We start from the raw sequence: 22,394 nt of genomic DNA, 5'->3' as shown, positions 1-22,394 counted from the left end.
ACGACCACCGTCGACAGCCGCCATAATGGCGCACGACTGGTCGGATCTGGCTGGTCATGCTTCGATAAGGCCTAATCCAGCCAGATCTGGCCGTGAAACAACCATAGATTTGGCCGTGAAAAGGCCAGATATTTGGTCGTGAAACAGCGACCATTTCACGGCCAGATCTATGGCGTTTCACGGCCACATCTTTGGCTGTGAAACGGCCAGATCTGATCATTTCCGACCATGGATCACAAATACATGACTAGAAACGTCCTTATCAGCACACAACCGGTAAGATCCTATCGGTCTTGTGCCGATATGACGACTTTTGCCGACGGCTAACGGTGGTGGCTAGCGGCCGACGATGGTCTTGGGTGGTTAAGAGTATTTTATTAACTTTTAAACTTTTTTTGTGACGAGAGTGTTTTAGCTAAATTCTCAAATGTAAGGGGTCTGGGAATTGTTATTTGGTAGACATATAAAGGCCAATGTGTCCAAAATGATAAAAGATTAAAGGCAAAATATGATCAAAATTAAGATTACTTGGTAATCCTATATTAACACCCCTTGAGAAAATAATCTGATTATCCCCAATATTACAAATAATAAACACTATTTATAATAAAAGATTACGTAATTTTTTATTACTTGATAACAAAATAAGAGAATCTTAAAAATTAAACAAAGATTACAGCATTAATTTTATATCACCTCGAACCAAATGCTACCTATAATAAATTTAAGATAACAATCACAAATTTTGATACCTAACTTAAATTCTTAAATCATGGATGCTAACTTTATACAAAATCTAATAAACAAAGAAAAAGGTAATTTTTTTAATAAATGTACAATCTGCAGGGCAGGGCAGGGCAGGGCAAGGCAGGGCAGAGCTACACGACGCAGGGACAGGTCTATCCACGGCCCCGCCTCATCCCTGGGGACAAGGAATTTTCTTCTACCTGTCCCTACCCCTGAAATTTTGGGGAATTCCCACCCCATTCAGAGCGGGGCGGGTTAAACACCCGTCCCTACCATAAAAGCAGTTACACCCTATAAAAATTTATTAATGAAAATAGTTACTCAAATAGTCCGAACCCGTGTACATCAAATTTCTGCCAAAGAAATTATATATCAATTTATTGCAACCAAATACTTATAAACAAAATAGTAATAAGATAAGAAAAATATACATATATTTAATACTTATGTTACAATTTAGTTAATATTTATTTATATCTCAAGTGACAACCATATTGGTGAGCTTAAGCTGCTTCTCTAGAGGCAAGTAATCTTTTACACATACACAGGCATGATGCATTGCTTGTAACAGGAAAGCAGCCGTATCATTCTCGCTTTCGTGGATACGTTGCAAGCTAGGTGATGACTCACCGACAGCTAAACTAGTAACCCAATTATAAACGCGTTCTGTTGATACCCAGAGATACGAAACGAATAACTCTGCAACAACTTCCCAACTGGGATCTGATAAAAGCGAAGTAAGAATCAATGGTAGATCATTTAACATGGTCAGGCGGTCCAGAATTAGAATAGGCATATATTTGCAGCAGCTACCAGCAAGCAGGCCGAGAAACTGTAGTGCCTGCAGGAATACGATAGATTATACTGTTAATAAAAAGCACAGATATTCAGATACAAAGAAATTCATATTGTTTTCTTCAAAAACGATGGGGTTTAAACTCTCCCCTTCCTTCTAATTATTAAATCCAAAAATATGAGTACAGTGGAATTGTGGTTTATGAAGATGTTCATGAAGCAGATGCCAATTTGCTCTGGCAAATATATCGAGTCATGACTTCTTCGTGAGTTTTGGTCACTACACGCTCCCAAGTGATGTCTATTTTCTTTATCCATTGAGATTGGGAGGTTTTAGTCCCTCAATCTTTTTTTTCTTTGCGTTTCATTCTAATTTTTATCTTTTCTGAAGTAGATTTCTGGTGCACTTTTTCTCATCTTGTACTAATAGTTACATTAATTGTTATTCTCTATAAAAAAAAAAATAAAATAAAGAGTAAAAGTAAAATTTGTGCAAAATGAACTACAATTAACTTCTACGCATGCAAATTTCATTCATATTAGAATAGTCCAACTACAGGTGGAACTAAAACATACCGTAGAAGGATAACGTGAAACACAGCTAATTTCAACAATATCAACAAGCCACTGTCTTTTGACACTTTCATCCGCATGCTGAAGTGCAGCCACAACCTCAATAAGCACATCCCAGATACCTGAAATACAAAAGTAGATTCATGTAGAAAGAAAGTTTTAAATATCGGCAAACATTTTCACATTGTGAAAACAAGAAATATTTCCAGTTTCTAAGTTGTAACGACTTGTTCATCTGTCCATATATTTAATATGTGCTATAGAGAAACTAACCAAGTGGTTCAAAGTTCAATATGTAAGCTTTTAGCTTTCCCAGCTCGGTCAATGAGAAGGAACCAATTCTAACTAGTTTGGCTTTTGCTTGGATCTTTTTTAGCACTTCAGTCAACTGGAAATCTCCTTGTACTGGATCCATATGTGAAACCTGCATGTTGGCAGATGGCTGTTATAATTAAGTATTTGTTGCCACAGAAGATTAAATTATATAACATGTGTATCTTCAAAATTTCACGTAAAGCAACCAGCACTCTTAAGGTTCACATCAACGATAATGGGTTCTGTTTAGAACGAGCTTCAGCTTAATTTCTATACAATAAATAATAAAAGCAAGACATTGCTCTGAATATTTTGACCAATATAGAATCATAAGATCTCAATACCAGAAAATAACTAGTAAGGCATTTTATTAAGAGAAGAGCTTCAGTAAAAATTATAGAATAAGCAAACCCAAGATAAAGGAATAACCCTACCTGCAGAAAATCCAATAACCATCCTTGTCTAGCCTTCCCTAAGCATCTAACTGCCTTGGACCACTCCTGTACAAAATCCTTTTGATTCACTCCAATGGTGGCAACAGATTGTGGGGGAGGCAACAAGGTAAAAAGAACCTCCATGCACTTCTCCATGTTTGAAATGTACTCCAGAGATTCAAGAGAAGCTTCTTCCAGACACTGATAGAGACCTTTCCAGCATGAGATGCACAGAAAGCTTTTCTTATCAGGATTATATGCTTGGTACGAAGTAAATGAAGAGAAGTAATCAGCCACATCATCAAATAGTTTCTCAATCCTTGAATCTGAGAATAATTTTATCAGGTCAGCCAGATGGAAGAGCAGAAATGCCTGCAAGTTCAGCTCAAGTGTTTCAAACCTGGACAGATCAGATAGCAAGAAAAGAGTAAAACAAACTGGTTTGCAAAGGAAGAGGAGAAAACATCGGCAAGTTGAGCTCAAATGTTTCAAACCTGGAAATATCAGACAACTCATCGAGGAAAGTCAGGAGGGGATCAAATTGTTTTGCATGAACTAATGAGAACTGTATACATTCCTCCCTAAGGGTTCCTCTCTTATAAGCTGAACCTGGAGGCAACGAATTGGCAACTTTGGCCTCATATCTCATACAACGTCTGATGATCGCTCCCCAATCCAAGGTTGGCAATCTGGGTGCTCGCGAAAGGCACCTTAAAACAGTTGATACAGTTGCAACATAAGCAGCAGTATCTGTCTAAATTTCAGAGCAAAAAAAATTATATAGATTAATCAGCAAGTTCAAGATGAATAGGAAAGCCTATTTCTAGGTAAGTGATATCACAGTTTTACAAATGTTCAACCTTTCAGAATAACAGTCTCCCCCTAATTCTTGAAAAAGAATTCCTTTTATTTATTTATTTTTTTTCATAATTCTTGTATATAAGTCATCCATCTCAACAGCATAGATATTCTACCTTTTAATTTATGGCAACATTCCAGCAAGACCTACACCATTAATACCATATAATGATTTTTCCTCCATCCTGTAATATATATCCTCTTGTATCTCAGATTATCCTAGTATTTGCAAACGTCGAAGTACATTGTTAGTTTGGCCTCCTCTTCTTGAAAATTAGGTGAATAAATGTGAATGCATTGACTATTGCTTTCTTGGAGTTTAACCATCATAAAAAAAGGTAAGATTAAAAGTCAAAACATCTACCTGAAGAACAGGTAAGAACAAATTTAGTATGATAAAATTTGAGAAAGAGACCTACCTCAGAAAAATTTCTATAAGTTAGCCACGAACAGAACTTCATGACTATGCTGTCCTCAGAAAAACTGTGAGAAGCAGATTTTGAACCAGATGCATCAGTCTGGATATTATTATCAATATTTAATAGTTCTTTGGACCACATATGATGTCGCAGAAATGACATAGCCCATGCAGCATACTGTTGAAGTTGATGGTCATTAGAATTTTGTGCCACCAGAAATATTTCTTGCATCAATGGCGTCACAGATTGTTCAAAAAGGGGATTAGAAAGTAGAGGACCCAAAATATAAAAATGTTCCTGCCAAGTAGAAATATATACCTTCAGTTAATTACATAACCAAGCAAGAAAAGAGGGAAGAGCTAAGAAAAGAAAAAACAAGACAGACAGGGATGCTGCAATGCATTTAGTTAAAACAGGAAAATTTGACTACCTTTTGTGCATAACCAGCATGTATAGATGGATGAACATTGATAAAATATCCAGCACCCGCTCCCAAAGCATTAACAACTCCAAGCATCCCACCCAAATTGATGATAGGAGGGTAAGGATTAGAGTAACATTTTTTGAACAATTGCAGTAAACAGTTTACATGATCCCCTTTAATAGAGTGCACCCCTTCACTCAAAATGCATGCAAGAAGGCTCCCTGCTCCAACACATGATGCCATCAAAAGGCTCTTATAGAGGTTGCCAGATTTATTAACTGATAATAACTCAGAAATGAGTTCTCTATAGCCAATAACAAGATGGTCCAGCTCTGTATCATCCATCAATTCAACTTTTCGACAGAAAGCCACTACAATAGGAAGTGCCAGACAGGATCCTACTGATAAAACTATCTCAGGTCTTTCATCATAAGAACCAGAATCTTGAACCAGAGAATTCACATGAGGAATCCAGGATATGATTAAGTCTTTTATCTTGAGAACAGCATCATATGCCCCAGTCCTGTATACGACGCCAATAGAGCTTGCCAAACCAAGGACAAGTCCAGCAACACCCCATATATCATCCTCCAAGTCATAAAAATTCTCATGTGGAAGTTTAGAAGTTATATCAATATCAACATCATAAGAGCCCACAGGAAAATGAGCAGAGAGATTTTCAAGAATATCACATGAAGAGGGAGCAAGTTGACATATCCTCAGTGATAAAACTTTCACTATTCTTCCTAGTAATTCTATTTCCTGTATCTTATAGTTTCCTTTGTCCAAGTTAGAGTCATCAGCAACTTCAACCCGGGTAAGTAAATCTTGGCATGAAAATCCCAAGCCAACCCCACAGGCCCCTCTGACAAGGGAGCTTCTGCTGCCACACAAAACCTGAAACACACACAGTATGTAAAACGCACTACAAAACCATCAAACCTTTGATAATGCATATTGAGTTATCCTCCTTCCTGAATCAAAGAAGAAAGATGGTTTTCCCTTGTCTGATAATTTTTACCCTTTTGGCTTCACAAAAATATAGCCTCAGCTGATTATCACAATTGTTTTACCATTGCTTTGAACCTCCATTCCATACATAACCAAAAGATAACATCAAATGATAACTCTATACCTCAAGAAGTCCATTGATGTTTTGAAATTTCTGCTTGTGGTCAGTTGCATGTAGGGAGCTTGATATCAATCCAAGAGAAACCGCAGCTGACCATTGGCGGTGCTCATGTTCATGCTGAAACAACCAACCTAATAGAAACTTTGAAGCTGTTGACTTAATAGTGTGCGCAGATGGAGGCAGTACCTGATAACAGCAAGCAAAATCAATGAATCTAGTAGAGGAATTGGGAAAGAACATCAATGATAAATCAGTTCATCTACTACAATACACTAGTAACCAAAGTTAAAACAACATAAACTCCACAATTAGCTGACCAGATTAAAGTTTTAATCTTTAGCAGATTCTTGCTGAGATTGAGCCTCATTTAACAGGTTATAAAATCTATAAGTCATGAAGAAGAGATATGTCAATTGATGTAGAATCAAGAATAGGAGTCTAGATATGAGAGCATCCTCAATAATGCTCTTTATTTTAAAGAGCATCTTCATTAATTTCTAAATATAAAGAATAAAATGTTTATTTAAATCCAATGGACTCTTTAAATTTAATAAAGATGCTCTTTATTTTCAAAAAAGAGACTTAATAAGAGAGATAATTAATAAATAAAAAACATAAAAACTTGTAATTTATTAATTAAAATTAAGATAGAGAATGAAATTTGACTCTCTAGATGTGGAGAGTCAAACTCACTTTTTAATTTATATTTAAAGTATAAAGAGTCTATTGGACTCTTGTTTTTATGGATAGACTTTTTATAATAAAGTGTTTAGGTCGTATAAAAAGTCCTTTGGAGATGCTCTGAGAAGTCATCCTGCTTTAAAAAACAAAAAAAAAGGAGCTCTGACAAACTTATTTTAGGAATTCAATTGTACCAACGGATCCATTACTTGTTTAAGTACATATTATTTTAGGAAGGATTATTTAAATTATAGAAGTACATTTTTAGTTTCTGTCTTGTTCAGGAATGACCATTGTAAAAAAAGCCTACTTTTTGGGATATAGATTGAAAAAGAAATTATTTAAAGAATTAATTCTCTTCTCCCTGGCTTCTTCCTTCTCTTCTAATTTCTTTCTCCCCTCTGCCTCAATTCTCTCTCTAATATCTACTGCTCCGTTGGATTTATATTCCTTTTTCTTTTTTCTTTTTTTTTTTTTTTCTAATTTCTGCCCTTCTTCACCTATTTCTCCATCCTACCTTCTCTCTTCTAATTATGTTCTCTGTCTCCTAGATAATATTGGATTCACACCAGGCACATCCATGCAGCAAAATTTTCATGAGACATGTTAAGCAGGATTTATTCCCAAATCTAGGTGTTCCATCTAGAGGATATAAACTCACAAAATTGACTTAGATAGTTCCATTCTTGTCATGCATTATATTTGACTGCCAAAGAAATCTCAAAGAAGTCAATTTATGAAATTAAAAAAAAAAAAAAATTCACTTCTTAAAACTCTTACAGCACAAAGGGCACCAATTGCTAGTGCCATATTTTCAGCAGATCTAGGGATAGATTCTTCAGTAATTCGTATCATACTCTGCATAGTAACAACATATAGAAAGAAAAAAATGTCACATTGGCTGTAGTACAAACACAACATTGTAAGAATGAAAGACAAACATGAACCTTCAGAATATTATTGGCAGCTTTAGAAGTTTTATCCAACACAATGTTTGTCGCTTTCGCTTCAAGGGACAGGACATTAGCCCTAATCCAACGTCGCATGAAGGATTTCCATGACTGCAACGAAAGAAGGGCAACAAAAATATTTCTCGAAAGCTGAAGAGATGGCAGTATATCTACCAGTGCATTCTCATACACAGCATGTACATCTTGTAATCCCTGGAGACAAAGTACACAGATTTAGAGGCATAGTAAACCCAAAATAAAAAATAAAACAAACAAACAAACAATCGATAAGAACAAAGATCCAACTCTTGATGCTCCTTGCTTGTTCAAATCTTTAGGCGAGAAGGAAATGCATAACAGGGCTGCCCCAGGTAACTCTCCAGCATTACTTTTCCCTGCAAATGAAATGCCATCCACATCATATACAAGAAGACTTCATTAGAATATGCAACTTTCACAAATTACCATCAACAAGAAATTAACTCCACTCATCGACAAATGAGTCATATCTACCTAATTAATATCCTATATGAGTTCCTTTTATAGATTCAAACACACACAAAAAATCAAAGGCATGATTTCCTCGCACTTTAACCGCTTTTTTCTTGGTTTTCAGCATAGTTATAGTGAAGGTTGAACAAATTTGATCATTTTGCTGTGTTGAACTTGAGCATAATTATCCTACCAATGGAAGCTGTCATGAGAACAGAAAGACAAAAGAGAAAGGGTAGAAGACAACTAAATAGGAACCAGCATTTCTTTTGATAGCAACCTATGGGCCATCAATCTCATTGTACCTGAAGAGAAGATAACCTGCGGAAGAACATCCAGCAATTTCTCAATCTTACTTCCAGGTACTTTTTTCTCCTTTACAAATCTTCGCCGAGTGCTGGAACAAAAAGACAGAAGGTTTCAGTACATCGTACTGGGTTATTCTTCAGCCTTGTGATACAGGAAAACAGAATCTAGGATATGAAACTTTTACATATGCTCGTGTGTTATAATCTTGACTTGAAATCCTTCCATAGCCTGAAGTACATCTTGATTTGTCTCAGAAAAAAGAAACTCCAAGCTCTTTTGCTTAAAATCTGAAATATTTTTATCAATAAATGATACCTGGGCATAGATTAATGGATTTAGAGGTACATTTTAAAAAGCCAAAAATAAACTGAACAAAGTTTAACAGCAAAATGTAAATGTAATGCAAGATATTTTCATCCACTTCAGAATAGCATGAAGTGGTCACAATAAGGAACCAATTCCTGAAATACACTTTTCAACATTTCAGAAATTTACCTCATATTGGGTTAAGGCCTCAAAGGCAGAGGCTCTAGCCTTTGCCCATTGCATGTCATGTGCTGGGCGCATAGTGGTACCAACACACCATAAAATTTTAAGAACAGTCCTTGAAGTTTCTGGATATGCTTCGGCATCCATTGCTCCCCATCTTAGAAGAAGGCATAAGCTGCCAATAAACAGAGATCAGCAGGCATTTAAGCATTCTTAACTGAAGGAGGCTAATTTCAACTTTGAATCACCCAGAAACAAAGTAGACCAAAGGTAATGAAGTATTATGACTGTCACACATGAATAATGCAACAGTAGAGGAAAGTTATGTAGGATATAATAAAACAACTTTACCATATCAAGGAATAGGAGCAATGTTCCATTTTTGCGGGCAAAAAAGTTGTCTAACCATGTTGCTGATGTTATCAAAATCAGACCAAACCTAAGCTAGTTCCAAAGCAGGGGAAAATAACCAAGCTTCAAAAGGCTGCACTTCCTCGGTAGTTTGAACCCAAAAGGTTTACCTCTTTCTAAGATTTCTACCATTACTGATTTAAGAACCAGTGCTAGTAAATTTAATACAAAAGTTACAAGATGATACATTGATACCAAGAAATACATACCTATGGGCAAGATTTGGTTGTAAGGAGTAGTCTAGCACATGCTTTGCAATGACATCCCAAGCAGTATAAAAATCTGGACCAACATAATGAACAGAACACAGAATCAGAATTTTTTAATTGTATATGTAAATTAGAAAGCAAGTAAAAGATAAGACAAATTGGAAACTAGAGATACAAAAATTTCTTGGAATAAAGCATGAAAAAAAGTAATAGGAGATAATTACTCAGATAAAAATCTCCTGTATGGCTTACTTGACCATCCAAACAATTGATTGAAAAGATGTTCATCTATGTTTTGAGAGAAAAATTTGCCATCATCATTAGAGAAATGACATTGGATGAAGGATCATTACGATGAAGCAGTTTAGTGACAAACCACCAAACTTTTCCTTTTGAATAAATCAGTTACCTCTAAAGAGAAGAGTCTTTTATTTTTATTTTTTTCTGTGAGAAGAACTTTGAAGAGGATAATGCTGATTATGATCCAATTAAAGTAAAGAACAACAAATAAATTTGCTGGTATTTTATGATGACCGTGTTGAATGGCCAAAATTGATGGATTTGTTGCTATCAAGGACTCAAAACCAACTGTACTATAAAGACAAAACTGAATACTCTTCATCTTAAACAGTAGGCTAATTTACTTTGGCTCTTTGTTTGACTCAGGCAGGCAAATTGCTTGATGCATAGAAAACCAGGTAAAATTTAAAATTGAAACATCTTTAATGTTGAATTATAAAAAGAAAAATGAAGAAAGATTGCACAACTGGATCTCCACAATAAATCTACAGACAGTTTCATTTTTCACTAGATTTTTATCAGCAATGCAAACATGGCAAATACTTCAGATTTATTTTAAAGATTGTAAGCAACCACACTTTCAACTTTAAGCAGCATTAGTGGAAGGAATAACAAAAGTTGTCACCAAAAAGAAAAGGCAGCAGTACGGCTAAGGAAAGTTTCTATATTGCTTGAATGAAAAACAATGAAAGTTCATAGCACAGTCCAAATTACCAATTACATCAGCTTCACAAAGATGGGCAAGGCTTTGAAAACCAAGAGCTTGAACTATTGGATCTCGGCTCTCAATGCAAGCCTGTCAATTAGATGGAAACACCTAAGAACTGCTTGCATAGGACAAAACAAAAAGAAAATAGCTTTTGGGAAACACATACCGAAACAGACAAGATAAGATCCACACCCCTATCAGGATGTTTTCTGCAAACATCCCGAATGGAAGCAGCCATACTTAAACAGATGTTTCTCTCAGACATGAATTCTGTGAAACCTTTTGGGTTTAATACTCCCTAAACGTTAGATGAAACAAAGAAAAATCAAAAGACAAAAAAGTGAAGGAAAAGAAAACAGAAAACAAGAACTGGACATAGAAGGAAATCGTCAGCGAGGATTGCCTTATCAGCTGTAATGACCAATTTTTTTATTTAGAGTTTCGATGTAATTGCAAAGGCACAGCATTTCACAAACATGCTGCCCCACTTAGTTTCACTTGTCCTTTACGCCCCTACTTAAGCTTACTCAACCTTATATTGCATTAGTTGAACACAAATAAAAATACAGCACCATCATCAAAACTACCAATTATACTAAAAATTTTATGGAAAACCTTTTTGCTTAAGGGGGGAAAAAAAAAAAAGGTTTCTTAATGAGTAACCATGTGATGGAGTCAAGCAATAAGGGATTAGCACTGTAGAAAATCTTACTTGCAAACTCCCAAAGGTACGGTCATTGATCTCCCAAGTCTGACAAAGCAAGCGAATGGCTGTAGCGTATAACACACTGGATATGAGACATACACCAACTATTACTGACCAAAAACAATTCCATGAAAAACAGTTTTAAAAGTTATTATTAACAAAAAATCAATAACAGAAGTATAGTTGCAGGAAATAATCCAATATTACTGAAAGTTTTAAATTTGTTAAGTTTTTGCATAAGATTGAATGCAACCTAGAAATCATACAGCACTGGAACTTTTCAGGTGGTGTATAAATTGTGTAGGGTTCTGGTGAAAATTATCATCATGTCAGTCAAACCTAAACAATTTACAGAATAAAGTACCAGTTAGTTTGAGAGCATATCCAAACATCACATACAGCACAAGTACAAGCATTAATGGGCACCAATGTAAATCAGCAGCTAAGATCCCATTTGGAAATTCAAAAGCTTCAAGACATGGCATAGATATGCACCTAGTCCCAAGAGAAACTTAATGTAATAACCCCACACGAGAGGGAGAAATGACCAATTATTTCTTATGGTAGACAGATGCTGGACAATGCCAGCAATAATTATGGCAATTTTAAGCAAACACGTTTGTCCATCAGACAACAAAACTATGGCAACTGTTCTGCACTCTCCAGATTTCAGTTTTACATGGTAGAAAAATGTGCAATTAAATAATTAACAAACACATTAACATTAACATTGATATCACTCCTTTGTGAAAGTAGCCCATTAGAAAACTTGTAACATGAAACAAGTATTATCAATAAATAAAAAGAAAGCCACAAAATATGAGTTGTAAAGAGTGTACACACGGCTTTGCATCCTTGTGCAGCATTGGCAAAATGGTTTGAACTACAAGTGGAATCATTGCAGATTGTGAAGCAAGCGATGGAAGCAGTCCCAAAAGCTTTGGCTGCAAGAATAGTTGACAATTTTTTCATCTCAATCACCGAGAAAAACGAAAGAAGCAAAGAGGAAAGCTAAATAAGCTGTGTTAAAACACACAAAAAATGAGTTCAGGGCATAAATAGGAAGACTCACCAACATATTCTGGTATATAACATCTTTTCTGGTAAATATATTAATGTAAAATAGGATGGATAGCAACAATGTAACTCCCAATTTAGAATCCAATAAGCCGATCGCAGCAAAAGCATCTACAGTGGAATTCCCCAATAATGGATGCATCACCAAAACACTGGCAATTGCACAGAGTAACAAGGACATTTCTACAGTGGAAAACATAGGGGAAAATGCAACATGTTATCCACATGGAATTTGACACCCTAAACAAAGACACCAAACTATTGTAAATTGTTGCATGCTAAAAGTTAACTGAATTTATCAGCATTATACCAGATGAAAAAGTCTCTTGTGATCCAGCAGTAGTTCGGGAGGATTTTTTTCTGTCAACAATCCATACCAAGTATTCTTTTAGTTGAGAAGTCCAAGGTCTCGGCTCACTGTCCATCTGATTGATGCCAGAGCCCCCAATACAAGCAAAAGTCAGAAAGAAAGAGCCAGGCAGTGAATTGTGATCCTGTAATATAGAGCACAAAAAGCCTATAATAACTTGCTAGCAATGGCAACATTTTTATCATATTGCCATTTCTCGTATTGCCAAATTTTGAATTGTACTCAGCACATATTAGGTAAAGACCAAGAAAGAAATGTGTCAGGAAATTAAGATCCTATCTATCATGAATGCAACTCTTACAGAAAAAATGAATTCCAATAGAGAATAAAGACTACAGCCTAGAATTTAAATTATTTTATCAAGTAGTACGACACTTCCCAAATCTTACCCCACATGATATGTCTTCTTATACAAAGCAATCACATAAATATGAGATAATGCCACAAATATATGGTAATGCCACATAAGAACCAGGAAGACATGTCACTTAGATGGAAAATGTGGAATAAGCCTTAAGAAGTATAGGAATACTCTATTCTATTCAATGCCAACTATATAATAAAAATAGTCAAGTTATCAAATATTTGCAGCAAAAATACATAATTACTGGTAAAATAATTAAGACAAAGAAAGAAGCTCAGATGTGTCAGAATAGGAACAAACCTCAAACCACAGTTTTTTCAAGAGCCTAAAAACAATAGATTCAGGTCTACTGATAGGGAAATATCCCCCTTTTGTGGCCACTTCAATCTTTGTTACTGCCAACAATTTTACTAAAAGGTTTTCTAACATGACAAGCAAGTCACTTGCCGCCCATTTAACTGACTTAGAAGGTGATGACATCAGGTTTATGATAGGAAATATCAATAAAAGCTCTTCACTCAGATCAGATGTAGATCCACCAACTGCAGAGGTGTATACAACAGAGTACTAGTAAGCAACCAGCAATAGATTTAAACAATCATAGCGAACAAAAGTAAAAATGACAAAGAGATTATCCGTCAAGCCAACCGCCACGTGAAGGGAAAAAGTGGGGAAGGGAGAACCAAATAGTCACCATACATACATTCAAAAAGCAAAGTACCAGAATAGAAGATGGAGTTCACATTTGTTAGTAAATAATAAATACGGGAACAGCAACAATAAAACTAAACTTGTAAATTTGCTAAATTCCCACAGACCGTAAACTTGTAAATTTGCTAAATTCCCACAGACCGTGTAGTATATTGAAGTAACAGTAATACCCCAAATACATTGATACATGATACCCATTACTAAACTTATGGATTATTAGTGGTATCAAAGAAACCAAGAATTAGGGTAGAAAAACCAAGGTCAACTAAGTTTAATCAGTATAGCTGATGCTACATTTAGAACAAACATGTATAAGAGATTGAAAAACATACCCTTTTCACTCTTCCAGTTTAAAAGGAATGATACTAATTTCAATATACACAGGTGTTCGTGCTCAAGCTCTGATTCGAGGAGGATAGAAAATAAACAAAGTATCACTGATGATAGTTCAGGTTTATATTGCAATGAAAGATCGTGTTGGGCAACCAATACATGCTTCAATAGTTCCACTATGGGCTCAATGCCACCAGAGTGCTTGAAAGGAGATGTACAGAGCGACAATACAGTTCCTAATAACTCCACGCCACACATTTGAGCCTCAGAAACTAGCTGCTAACATGAATGCAAAATAAATAGCAATAAATGACACTAGCAACAAAATTAAACTAAAAATAATTTAATTTTTAACTCTGTTATCATTTCCATTAAGATCAATGGAACACAGAAAGTTTTAAGGACATACCAATCCCTTCACAACCAAGTGTCTCAAAACCACTATATACGCATCCACTATACATTCCACGGCGTAAATGAAATTCTTATGTTCCTGAAAAAAGAGAGAGAGAGAGAGAGAGAGAGAACCTATTAATAATGAGTTGGACTGAAAACCTTAATCCAAAAGTTTTAATCAACCAATTTACCATCAAATGACAGTAGCAACCATAATATTGCAGAAAAGGAAACAAAATCACCAATAAGAAGTACACTTACAGCTGAATTCTTGTGAGGAAAATATTTAAGGCAACCTATTAATAGCTTGAATACTGGCATTGCATCGTTTGGAAATGAACAACAAATTGACGATACTGATGTTACTAACTGCCTTACAAACAAAGTCGACAAAGAATCCGAAAAGGGTATTCGTAAAATCGAAAAATTGAAAAAGGGTCTCAAGAATTCACAAACTTCAACCATTCCCAATTGTTTAGTCTGTGTCATAAATAACAAAACTTGCTGCACAAGCTCAGACTGAACCTCAGTTCGACTTGATAGAACCTGCAATTTCATGAACCAAAAAAATAGCATAAATAAAAAAATTGAACCACAAAACGACAATGCATCAATCTTCAAATTTTTCATCATTAAAACTAATCTTAAATAATCAAATTTACTTCAAATTTTACCTTAAATTCCTTAAACACAGTAAAATAATTATTACAGAGTAATTCGAAAGTCCAGAACTCAAATGTCTTACTACTAACACAGCTATACTTTCAGAATTCAACAAAAACATGAATTTGAATACCCCAAATTCTATAAACACAAATTCACTAAAAAAAGAAAAGAAATGTTAATTAATAGTTAAAGAATAAGCATCCACGTTTCCTAATTTCATAAAACCATGATCATATTCTAAACTTAAGTGTATATTAAAATTCTCTCACCTTAACAAACGGATGATTCTCAGTGGACCCGAACTTCCACGAGCCGTTGTACCTCTCAAACCCGACCCGAACAACAAATCCCAAAGCTTTAACAAACAGAGGTACAAATTTCGGGTCTGATCCTTCGAGAGCCGGCTGGAGCTCCACCAACCCGAGAGACAGGTCCAATTTAGAGTCGGTCACGAGGCGACAAAACTCTCGGACGGATTGGTCGACGACGGCGGGAGACGAGGAGTGAAGGCAATGGAAAATTGCGTCTCTTCCGGGTTCGGACTCGGGTCCAAGATGGGTCGGAGTGGATCGGAGCTTGGAGAAGATTGAAATTACCGCGAATTTCTGCAGCGAAGGTTGAGGAACCCTTGTTTTCTCCAATAGAGGAGTGTAAGAGTCCATTGGTAGTCAATTTGTTACAGAGTGTGAGTGAGAGAAGAGCTCGTACAGTGCGTTAGCTCAAAGGAGCGCGGTTGCCATCTTCAGTATTAACGTTACAATTTCCATTATAAGAAGCAAAGAATGATAGTATTGCTTTAGTTTATATAAGGAGAAATAATTTTAAAAAATTCAAATATTATACATATATATTTTATACGTGACTTTAGAATTGTATTTTGACAATTCATTTCAACAAGCTCAACCAATAATATTTTAATGAGTAAACAAGATTTAGCGTCATTCTAGAGTGATACCCCTGGTTTCATAAATCTCAAATTCTCACCCTTAAACTAAGAGCAAATCGTTTAATCTAATGGTCAAAGAGTAACATAGTCATTTGCACTACCATTCGCTGATCACCGCCTTTCATTCGTTTTGGTGCGGCTCAAGCTTTTCTGGTAGAACCCATCATCGGAAATCATCCCCAACACATGTAGTGTGTTGTGTGCTGGGCTGGGATGCTAAATGAGACATTTCTTCGAACAGGTGGTGGGTGTGATTTGGATATGAGAGGTTGTGTTACTGTGGGTTTTCCAACAACTAGTTTACATCCAATAATCACAACTGAACACAACAACATAGCCACAGGTGAAGGAGGAAGGGGGTTATGTAGTAGAAAGGGGTGGGTCGCAAAATGCAACTGTTGCACGGCGACTTATGCAGTTTGCAAAGACAAACGGCGACTAGGGACAGCCGGTGGGGGTAAGTGTTTTTTTTTAGGAGAGGATGGGGGTTCGAATGATGGTTTCCGATGTCAAAATCAACCGCAATTTAGCCTGAAAAAGGGGAAAACAAGTAAAGGGGCAATGGCCATCGGGTGGCGATTTGAGGATGCACCAAGTAAGAAAAGTTAGGGGTTTTGCTGAGGAGATGATAGGGGTTCGAGTGGTGGTGTCAATGGTGGTTTTCGGTGTCAAAATCGACCGGAATCTGGCATGAAAAAGGGGGAAACGCGCAAAGGGGCAATGATTTGAGGGTGCACCAAAGAAGGAATGTTAGGGGTTTGTAAAGGGTAATGTGGGGAATCTGATGGAAGTGTCAAAGGGTTTGGTGTAGTGGGTAATGTGGGGAAAACACGTAAAGGGAAGTGCCAAACTACCGATGACAATGAAGAAGAGGAGGGAAGTTGAAAAAGAAGAAGTTTGAGGGCAGTTTTGTAAAAGCACCTCTACTCTTATGCCAAATGCCATCCGTCACTAACGATGTCCATTTAAGGGTGGTAATATGGAAGTTATGAAACCAGGGGTACCAACCGATTTCACTAAACTTTGGGTGGGAATATGTCGTTTACTCTATTTTAATTTTATATCAACAAATCCTAAAATAAACTATGGATAATGAAATATTTAGATTATTAAATATGGATAATGACATTTTTATACAAGGATAAGCAAAATTAAAGGGTATTGATATCAAATTATTCTTTTAGGGGCTTGAAATTCTTCCTTGTGATATATATTTTTTTTTTTTATGAGTTTTATAATTAGTGAATTATATTATAATAGTAAAAAACAAAAATATAGATAGATCTTTTATTTCCCGCAAGAAACTGTTAGAAATGCGCGACTGAAAGAGTCTACCATACGGCGTCGTTTGTCTCCACTGGGACTGTAATAGTTTGATATTGCCACTGCCTCCACGCACAGTTCTGGCTGCTCGTTTTAAATTCCGAAGTCTCTTCTTTTCTTATCAGAATTTATCAATGGCGACGACGGCGCTCACAGAACTCGATGACAAAATTGTGCGCAGCATGGCCGTAGGCGCAGTTTTCTCAGACTTTGTAAATCTTCTCTTCTTCCTTTTCATGTTTATAATTTCTTTTCACCTAACAAATTAAATACCAAAAAATAAAAACAGTTTAGATTTCGCTATATACCTATAATTCCTGATGATAATTTAAAAAAAAAAAATTACAATTTCAGGGTGGGAAGATAAATTCACTTGACTTTCATCGGAAAGACGATTTATTGGTCACGGCTAGCGAGGATGGCTCGGTCCGTCTATACGACATCGTTAATGCTAAGTGAGTCGTTCAAATGTGCTTTCTTGAACTAATTATCACCTTAATTTGCGTCAGATTATTGCCTGGAATAACTATTCTTTGCTGATTGAAAAGTGGTACTGTTATCAAGGTTGAATTGGATACTCCAATTTCAGTACATTGTTTTCAATTAAACAGGTGTTAATATTATGGTAAATTTCGAGTATTTTAAAATGAGTTTAGCTTCTGTTAATTACTTTCATTTAAAGGATCAAATCAACCCTAGATGATATTATGTTCTGTTAATTACTTTCATTTAAAGTTTTAATTATTGTTGCGTTACGAACTTCAGGTTGCTCAAGACCACATATCATAAGAAACATGGCACTGATCGTATTTGCTTTACCCATCATCCAAGCTCTGTTATTTGCTCGACAAAATATAATTTGGATTCCACTGGAGGTGAGTTTCTCAGTGTAAATTTCTGGATAGAGGAGCAATTAATAAATATATTGACCTTTGTAAAGTAAAACTGAAGTCTGATTTTTGTGATTTTAAAGAAGGCCAATGGTAATATCTGTATTTTCTTTTCTTGCCAGAATCTTTGCGGTATCTGTCAATGTATGATAATCGAATTCTCCGCTACTTTAAAGGCCATAAAGAGAGGTTTGAATAACATGATTCGTTTGCGGTTTACTATTAAGTAGATAAAGCAGTTGACTCTGATTATAAAAATAAGTTCAGTATCATACATGGTTCCGGAAAAGGGTTTATGTATCCTTATACAAAAGAAAAAGATTAAATTGTTCCTTTCTGTTTTATGTTTATTTTGCAAGGTTATGATTGTGATTATTAAACTCTTGGTTGATGTTGTAGGGTTGTTTCCCTCTGCATGTCTCCAGTAAATGATAGCTTCATGTCTGGTTCTGTTGACCACAGTGTCAGAATGTGGGATCTTCGTGTAAACGCTTGCCAGGTTTGTTTCTTGTTTCTCATGAAATTTATGCAAATTTTAAGCTTCCAAAGAAAATTGACATGCATTACAAATAATTTAATCAATCCTGAATTGCTGAAGATTGGTTTCCTCCCCCTTTCACAGTAGTAAAGAAGTCAAGTAATTAGGGTCATTAGTCTTGATTGTGGATCGAGGTTGCAAGTATATATATATACTGGCTTGTATTTGGATTGGCATTTGTAATTAATTTAGGTTCTTACTTTAAAATATACACAATGGTGATTTATGCTTACTGACATAGTTTTCAGGGAATTCTACATCTACGTGGTAGACCTACAGTTGCATATGATCAACAAGGCTTGGTCTTTGCCGTGGCAATGGAAGGTGGTGCTATAAAATTGTTTGATTCACGTTCTTATGACAAGGTACTTACCTATAAAACATCAGCTTGTGTGTGGCACTTTATGAAGCCATCAATTTGATATATTTTTCCAACTGCAGGGCCCCTTTGACACCTTCTTAGTAGGTGGAGATAGAGCAGAGGTTTGTGATATCAAATTCAGCAACGATGGCAAATCAATGCTCTTGATGACCACAAATAACAACATTTATGTTCTTGATGCATATGGAGGAGAGAAGGTTAGTTTACCTGATTTGTTTTAGGGTTCTCATGGACAATAGTCTTACCTATCCGCTGTGATGTGGAGATCAATCCTAAATACTCTGTTTTTCATTTTACTTTACAATATATATGTAGGATGTGGCTTAAGTAACCAGTAACGAGACATTCTTATGTGCAGCGGTTCGCTGTGAATTTGGAGCCATCCCCAAATGAAACTATGGAAGCAACTTTTTCCCCAGATGGCCAGTATGTGGTCTCAGGTATCATCCAGTATTTAATATGTTTTCTATTTGAAAAATAAAATGCATCATCTAGTCCATTTCAATTTTCTTTTCTTTTTCTGGTCATTTCTATTCTATGAGTTCTAAAATTAGTTTTAGCATTGAAGCTTTTTAAAGAACTGGAAAGTTTATGTTTAAGAAGGGTCTTATCCGACTTTGGTATTTTTAAGAACCTCGTCTTATACAGTTCTTAGTACTTGTTGAAACAATCTTGCCAATTCCATCAGTCATCTACCTATCTTTTCCAAATGAGCATAGACTTGTGGTGATGTGGTTTTTGTATCTAATGATTGATTATTTTAGTTCCATAAGTAACTTTTCAAATGGGTGCAATTTGCTGCTTAAATTTTCCTGTCTTCCGTTTGGATCATTGTAAACTAAGTTCAGTCTTCTTGTTTGTCAAAGGGTCAGGGGATGGAACAATTCATGCCTGGGATATCAACATGAGAAATGAGGTATCATTCTTTTTTTTCTTCTCTGTGTTAAAATTTTTTTAATGTTACTTGTAGAGTGCATTCAAAGTGAACTCCTTAGGTGATTTATAAGTTCGTATCATACGTTCATTAAATAAACTGACTATGGCTGTGCTGGACCACATCCTTAACTTCTTTTCTGCTCTATCTTAAAAGGGGGGGAAATTATGAAGCTCATGTAAATCTAAATTAAGGCTGTTAGCTGGTTGTGTCTGGATGGTTGGGAAAATAATAAATATATTAACATTCATCGAGTACCGTTCAACTGTTGAGTCAAGCACATTGGTTAGTCCTGCTAAACCCAATCACGAAGATGTTGACATAATATGGAGTGTCAGTTCCTAAATTGGAAGAAGTTTTGGTAACGTAACATAGAAATAGTAAACTGGTAAGTTTGAGCAATGCTACAGTTACCGGAAAAAATATAAAAAATATACTGAATTCACGCACCACACACGTGGCACCATCTTCTTTTCTTTAAAAAAAAATTTCATAATTAATAGACGATCAAGATGGTGTCAAGTAATTTGGTGTATTTTTTTAGGTAACTAGTTTTATGCAACATTGAAGAAAGATTCATGATGTATTAACTAGTAATAACAGCATAACTTTCTTAACCTTTTTTTTTTATTTTTTTTTTTTATTTTTTTATTTTTTGGGTCTTGTTTCTGTGTTTTCTATATGATTATGTTACTTGTTTTAATTTGTGGTAGGTGGCATGTTGGAATGCCCACACTGGGGTATCTTCATGTTTGAAATGGGCTCCCCGTCGCGTGATGTTTGTTGCTGCCTCTTCTGTACTCTCGTTTTGGATACCCAACCCCGATGATCCCGCTTCTGGGGAACCTCAATCTCAACCAATTTCACAACCTACCCCTTCTTTCTCTTAACTTTCTTTCTTCCAGTGTTTTTATATGAATTCCTCGTACATATCTATTAAGCGTTTCTGTGGTTCATTTTTGTTGAGAGAGAAGAGAAGAATGCCAAATGAGGGCTTTGTGGCTTTGTGCAACCACACAATTTTGAATTGTAACACTGTAGAATTGTTTTCTATTTCTAGAGATGAATGAAAGAGCTTCATTTCTAGATTCATCATTCATCCATATAATTTCTAAGCTGAAGATGGTTGGAACATTAAAGACAGAAAAACAGAAGATATAAGACCCAGAACATATAACATAACGCGTTTAAATTAAAAAAAAAAAAAATGAAACCCACAGTACACAAAATCAAATGCCTACATTGATAGAAACCTATGGCTACACACACAAACTTACACCAGAAAACTAAAGACATTACATTAAAAACCCCAAACAAGAACCGCACATTCGTTATTCCTTCACTTCCATCTCCTCAAGCCTCAACTCAAACTCAAAACTCATGTCCTTCCCGTCCCAGTCTTCCCTACTTCATGGGCCTTGCTCTGGATCTCCTGGCCCACTTCCTTGGTCTTCTGGCCCACAAAACCTGCCATGTCGGCCATGCGTCGCTTTGCCTGGTCCGCCATATCCGGTACCGACCCCGTGGACTGGCGGAAGCTGTTCAAGATCCATGAGAATGAAGTCAAACCCGTCAACCCAAAAGCCCCGGAAGTGAAAAAGCCCGCCACTGCAAGCCCGATAGCAATAGCCGCCGGGACGATAACTGGGCTGAATATTATAAACAGCGGTGTAGTGACCATAAGCCCAATGATAGAACCAGCCAGAGTCAAACCAGCTAAGGCAAGCAAGGTGCCACCCACGGGTAGGAGCGCGACCACCGCTAGAACTTGGCTGGCTGAAGGCCCGCGTCTCGGCATAAGTGACTTGACACCAGCTCCATGATGATCATAACGGTGCTGTGGGTGCACCTGAAGCTGGTGTGGCTGTGGACGGTCACGATCACGTTCGGCCATTGAGGATAATGGAGAAGAAGAAGAAGAAGAAGATAAGTATTAAGGAGATGATGAAGATAATTGGAAGGGAGGAGAGAAAGATGGGTTTAAGAGAAGAGAAATGGAGTTAGTTTTATAAAGAAGTGAGGAGGTTCAAAAGGGTGACACGTAAAAGATTGCATGGTGAGTGGTGACCAGAGGCTTTGCATGAGAAACAAGTTTCGATGGGGGTAGTGGAGATATAAACAAAAAATACAAAATGAGGTGGCTTTTAAAGAAGGGATATTTGCTGCCACATTGATGTTTTTGTTCTGTAAAATTGTTGTGTTGTGCTTTTTATATGAAAACAAGTGGGCATTTTTCTGAGGAAATAGGGTACTTCTCTTCTCCCATTAGCTTCATGGCTTCATGAGGTTAAACTGTTCAATTTATCAAAAATTTCATTAGTACAATTAAATATTTTTACTTGCTATTATAATTTAAATTTATTATTTAATTTTCATAGTTACTATCTATATCAATTAAGGCACTAGAAGGTTAGTGGTTCCCTCTTCCAAGCTCTCTAAGTTACTAGTATTCGCATAAGTTAACCCTCCTACGTAATGGAAACATAATTCTTCCCTTCATTATATTTATTC

General features: G+C 36.1%; 3 protein-coding genes across 5 annotated transcripts; 1 reads left to right on the top strand and 2 right to left on the bottom strand.

Annotated features, from left to right (window-relative positions):
- Nucleotides 1-1,097: 1,097 nt before the first annotated feature.
- LOC116145236 (protein RST1-like) lies at nucleotides 1,098-15,643 on the bottom strand. Of its 3 annotated transcripts, none has more exons than XM_031430665.1 (26): nucleotides 15,140-15,643; nucleotides 14,466-14,750; nucleotides 14,218-14,301; nucleotides 13,808-14,087; nucleotides 13,065-13,306; nucleotides 12,341-12,524; nucleotides 12,026-12,213; nucleotides 11,797-11,897; nucleotides 10,960-11,035; nucleotides 10,414-10,545; nucleotides 10,253-10,334; nucleotides 9,239-9,311; nucleotides 8,625-8,793; nucleotides 8,314-8,444; nucleotides 8,126-8,217; nucleotides 7,635-7,723; nucleotides 7,326-7,541; nucleotides 7,159-7,236; nucleotides 5,701-5,883; nucleotides 4,572-5,462; nucleotides 4,142-4,438; nucleotides 3,359-3,618; nucleotides 2,865-3,264; nucleotides 2,389-2,539; nucleotides 2,119-2,237; nucleotides 1,098-1,588 (listed from the first exon to the last, which is right to left on the bottom strand). In XM_031430665.1, exons 1-26 carry the CDS (start codon nucleotides 15,530-15,532, stop codon nucleotides 1,226-1,228), a joined length of 5,559 nt encoding a protein of 1,852 aa, XP_031286525.1. In that variant the 5' UTR covers nucleotides 15,533-15,643; the 3' UTR covers nucleotides 1,098-1,225. The 3 variants fall into 3 exon arrangements, with proteins under 3 accessions (XP_031286525.1, XP_031286526.1, XP_031286527.1); XM_031430666.1 differs by having other exon boundaries at nucleotides 13,808-14,084; XM_031430667.1 differs by lacking the exon at nucleotides 15,140-15,643 and having other exon boundaries at nucleotides 13,808-14,044; nucleotides 14,466-14,596.
- Nucleotides 15,644-17,231: 1,588 nt separating this feature from the next.
- Nucleotides 17,232-20,975, top strand: LOC116145264 (protein ANTHESIS POMOTING FACTOR 1). Its single transcript, XM_031430703.1, has 10 exons — nucleotides 17,232-17,351; nucleotides 17,494-17,594; nucleotides 17,905-18,014; nucleotides 18,152-18,218; nucleotides 18,429-18,528; nucleotides 18,816-18,932; nucleotides 19,009-19,146; nucleotides 19,308-19,389; nucleotides 19,816-19,865; nucleotides 20,597-20,975. Exons 1-10 carry the CDS (start codon nucleotides 17,274-17,276, stop codon nucleotides 20,771-20,773), a joined length of 1,020 nt encoding a protein of 339 aa, XP_031286563.1. The 5' UTR covers nucleotides 17,232-17,273; the 3' UTR covers nucleotides 20,774-20,975.
- Nucleotides 20,976-21,101: 126 nt separating this feature from the next.
- Nucleotides 21,102-21,989, bottom strand: LOC116145267 (oleosin 18.2 kDa-like). Its single transcript, XM_031430707.1, has one exon. The coding sequence runs from the start codon at nucleotides 21,775-21,777 to the stop codon at nucleotides 21,262-21,264; it is 516 nt and encodes a 171-aa protein (XP_031286567.1). The 5' UTR covers nucleotides 21,778-21,989; the 3' UTR covers nucleotides 21,102-21,261.
- Between the last annotated feature and the right edge of the window lie 405 nt (nucleotides 21,990-22,394).

This window comes from Pistacia vera, unplaced genomic scaffold (genome assembly GCF_008641045.1).
Source record: "Pistacia vera cultivar Batoury unplaced genomic scaffold, PisVer_v2 Contig460, whole genome shotgun sequence".
Classification (NCBI taxonomy): Eukaryota; Viridiplantae; Streptophyta; class Magnoliopsida; order Sapindales; family Anacardiaceae; genus Pistacia; species Pistacia vera.
The sequence above is the reverse complement of the archived record's forward strand: the minus strand, read 5'-3'. Positions and strand labels throughout refer to the sequence as shown.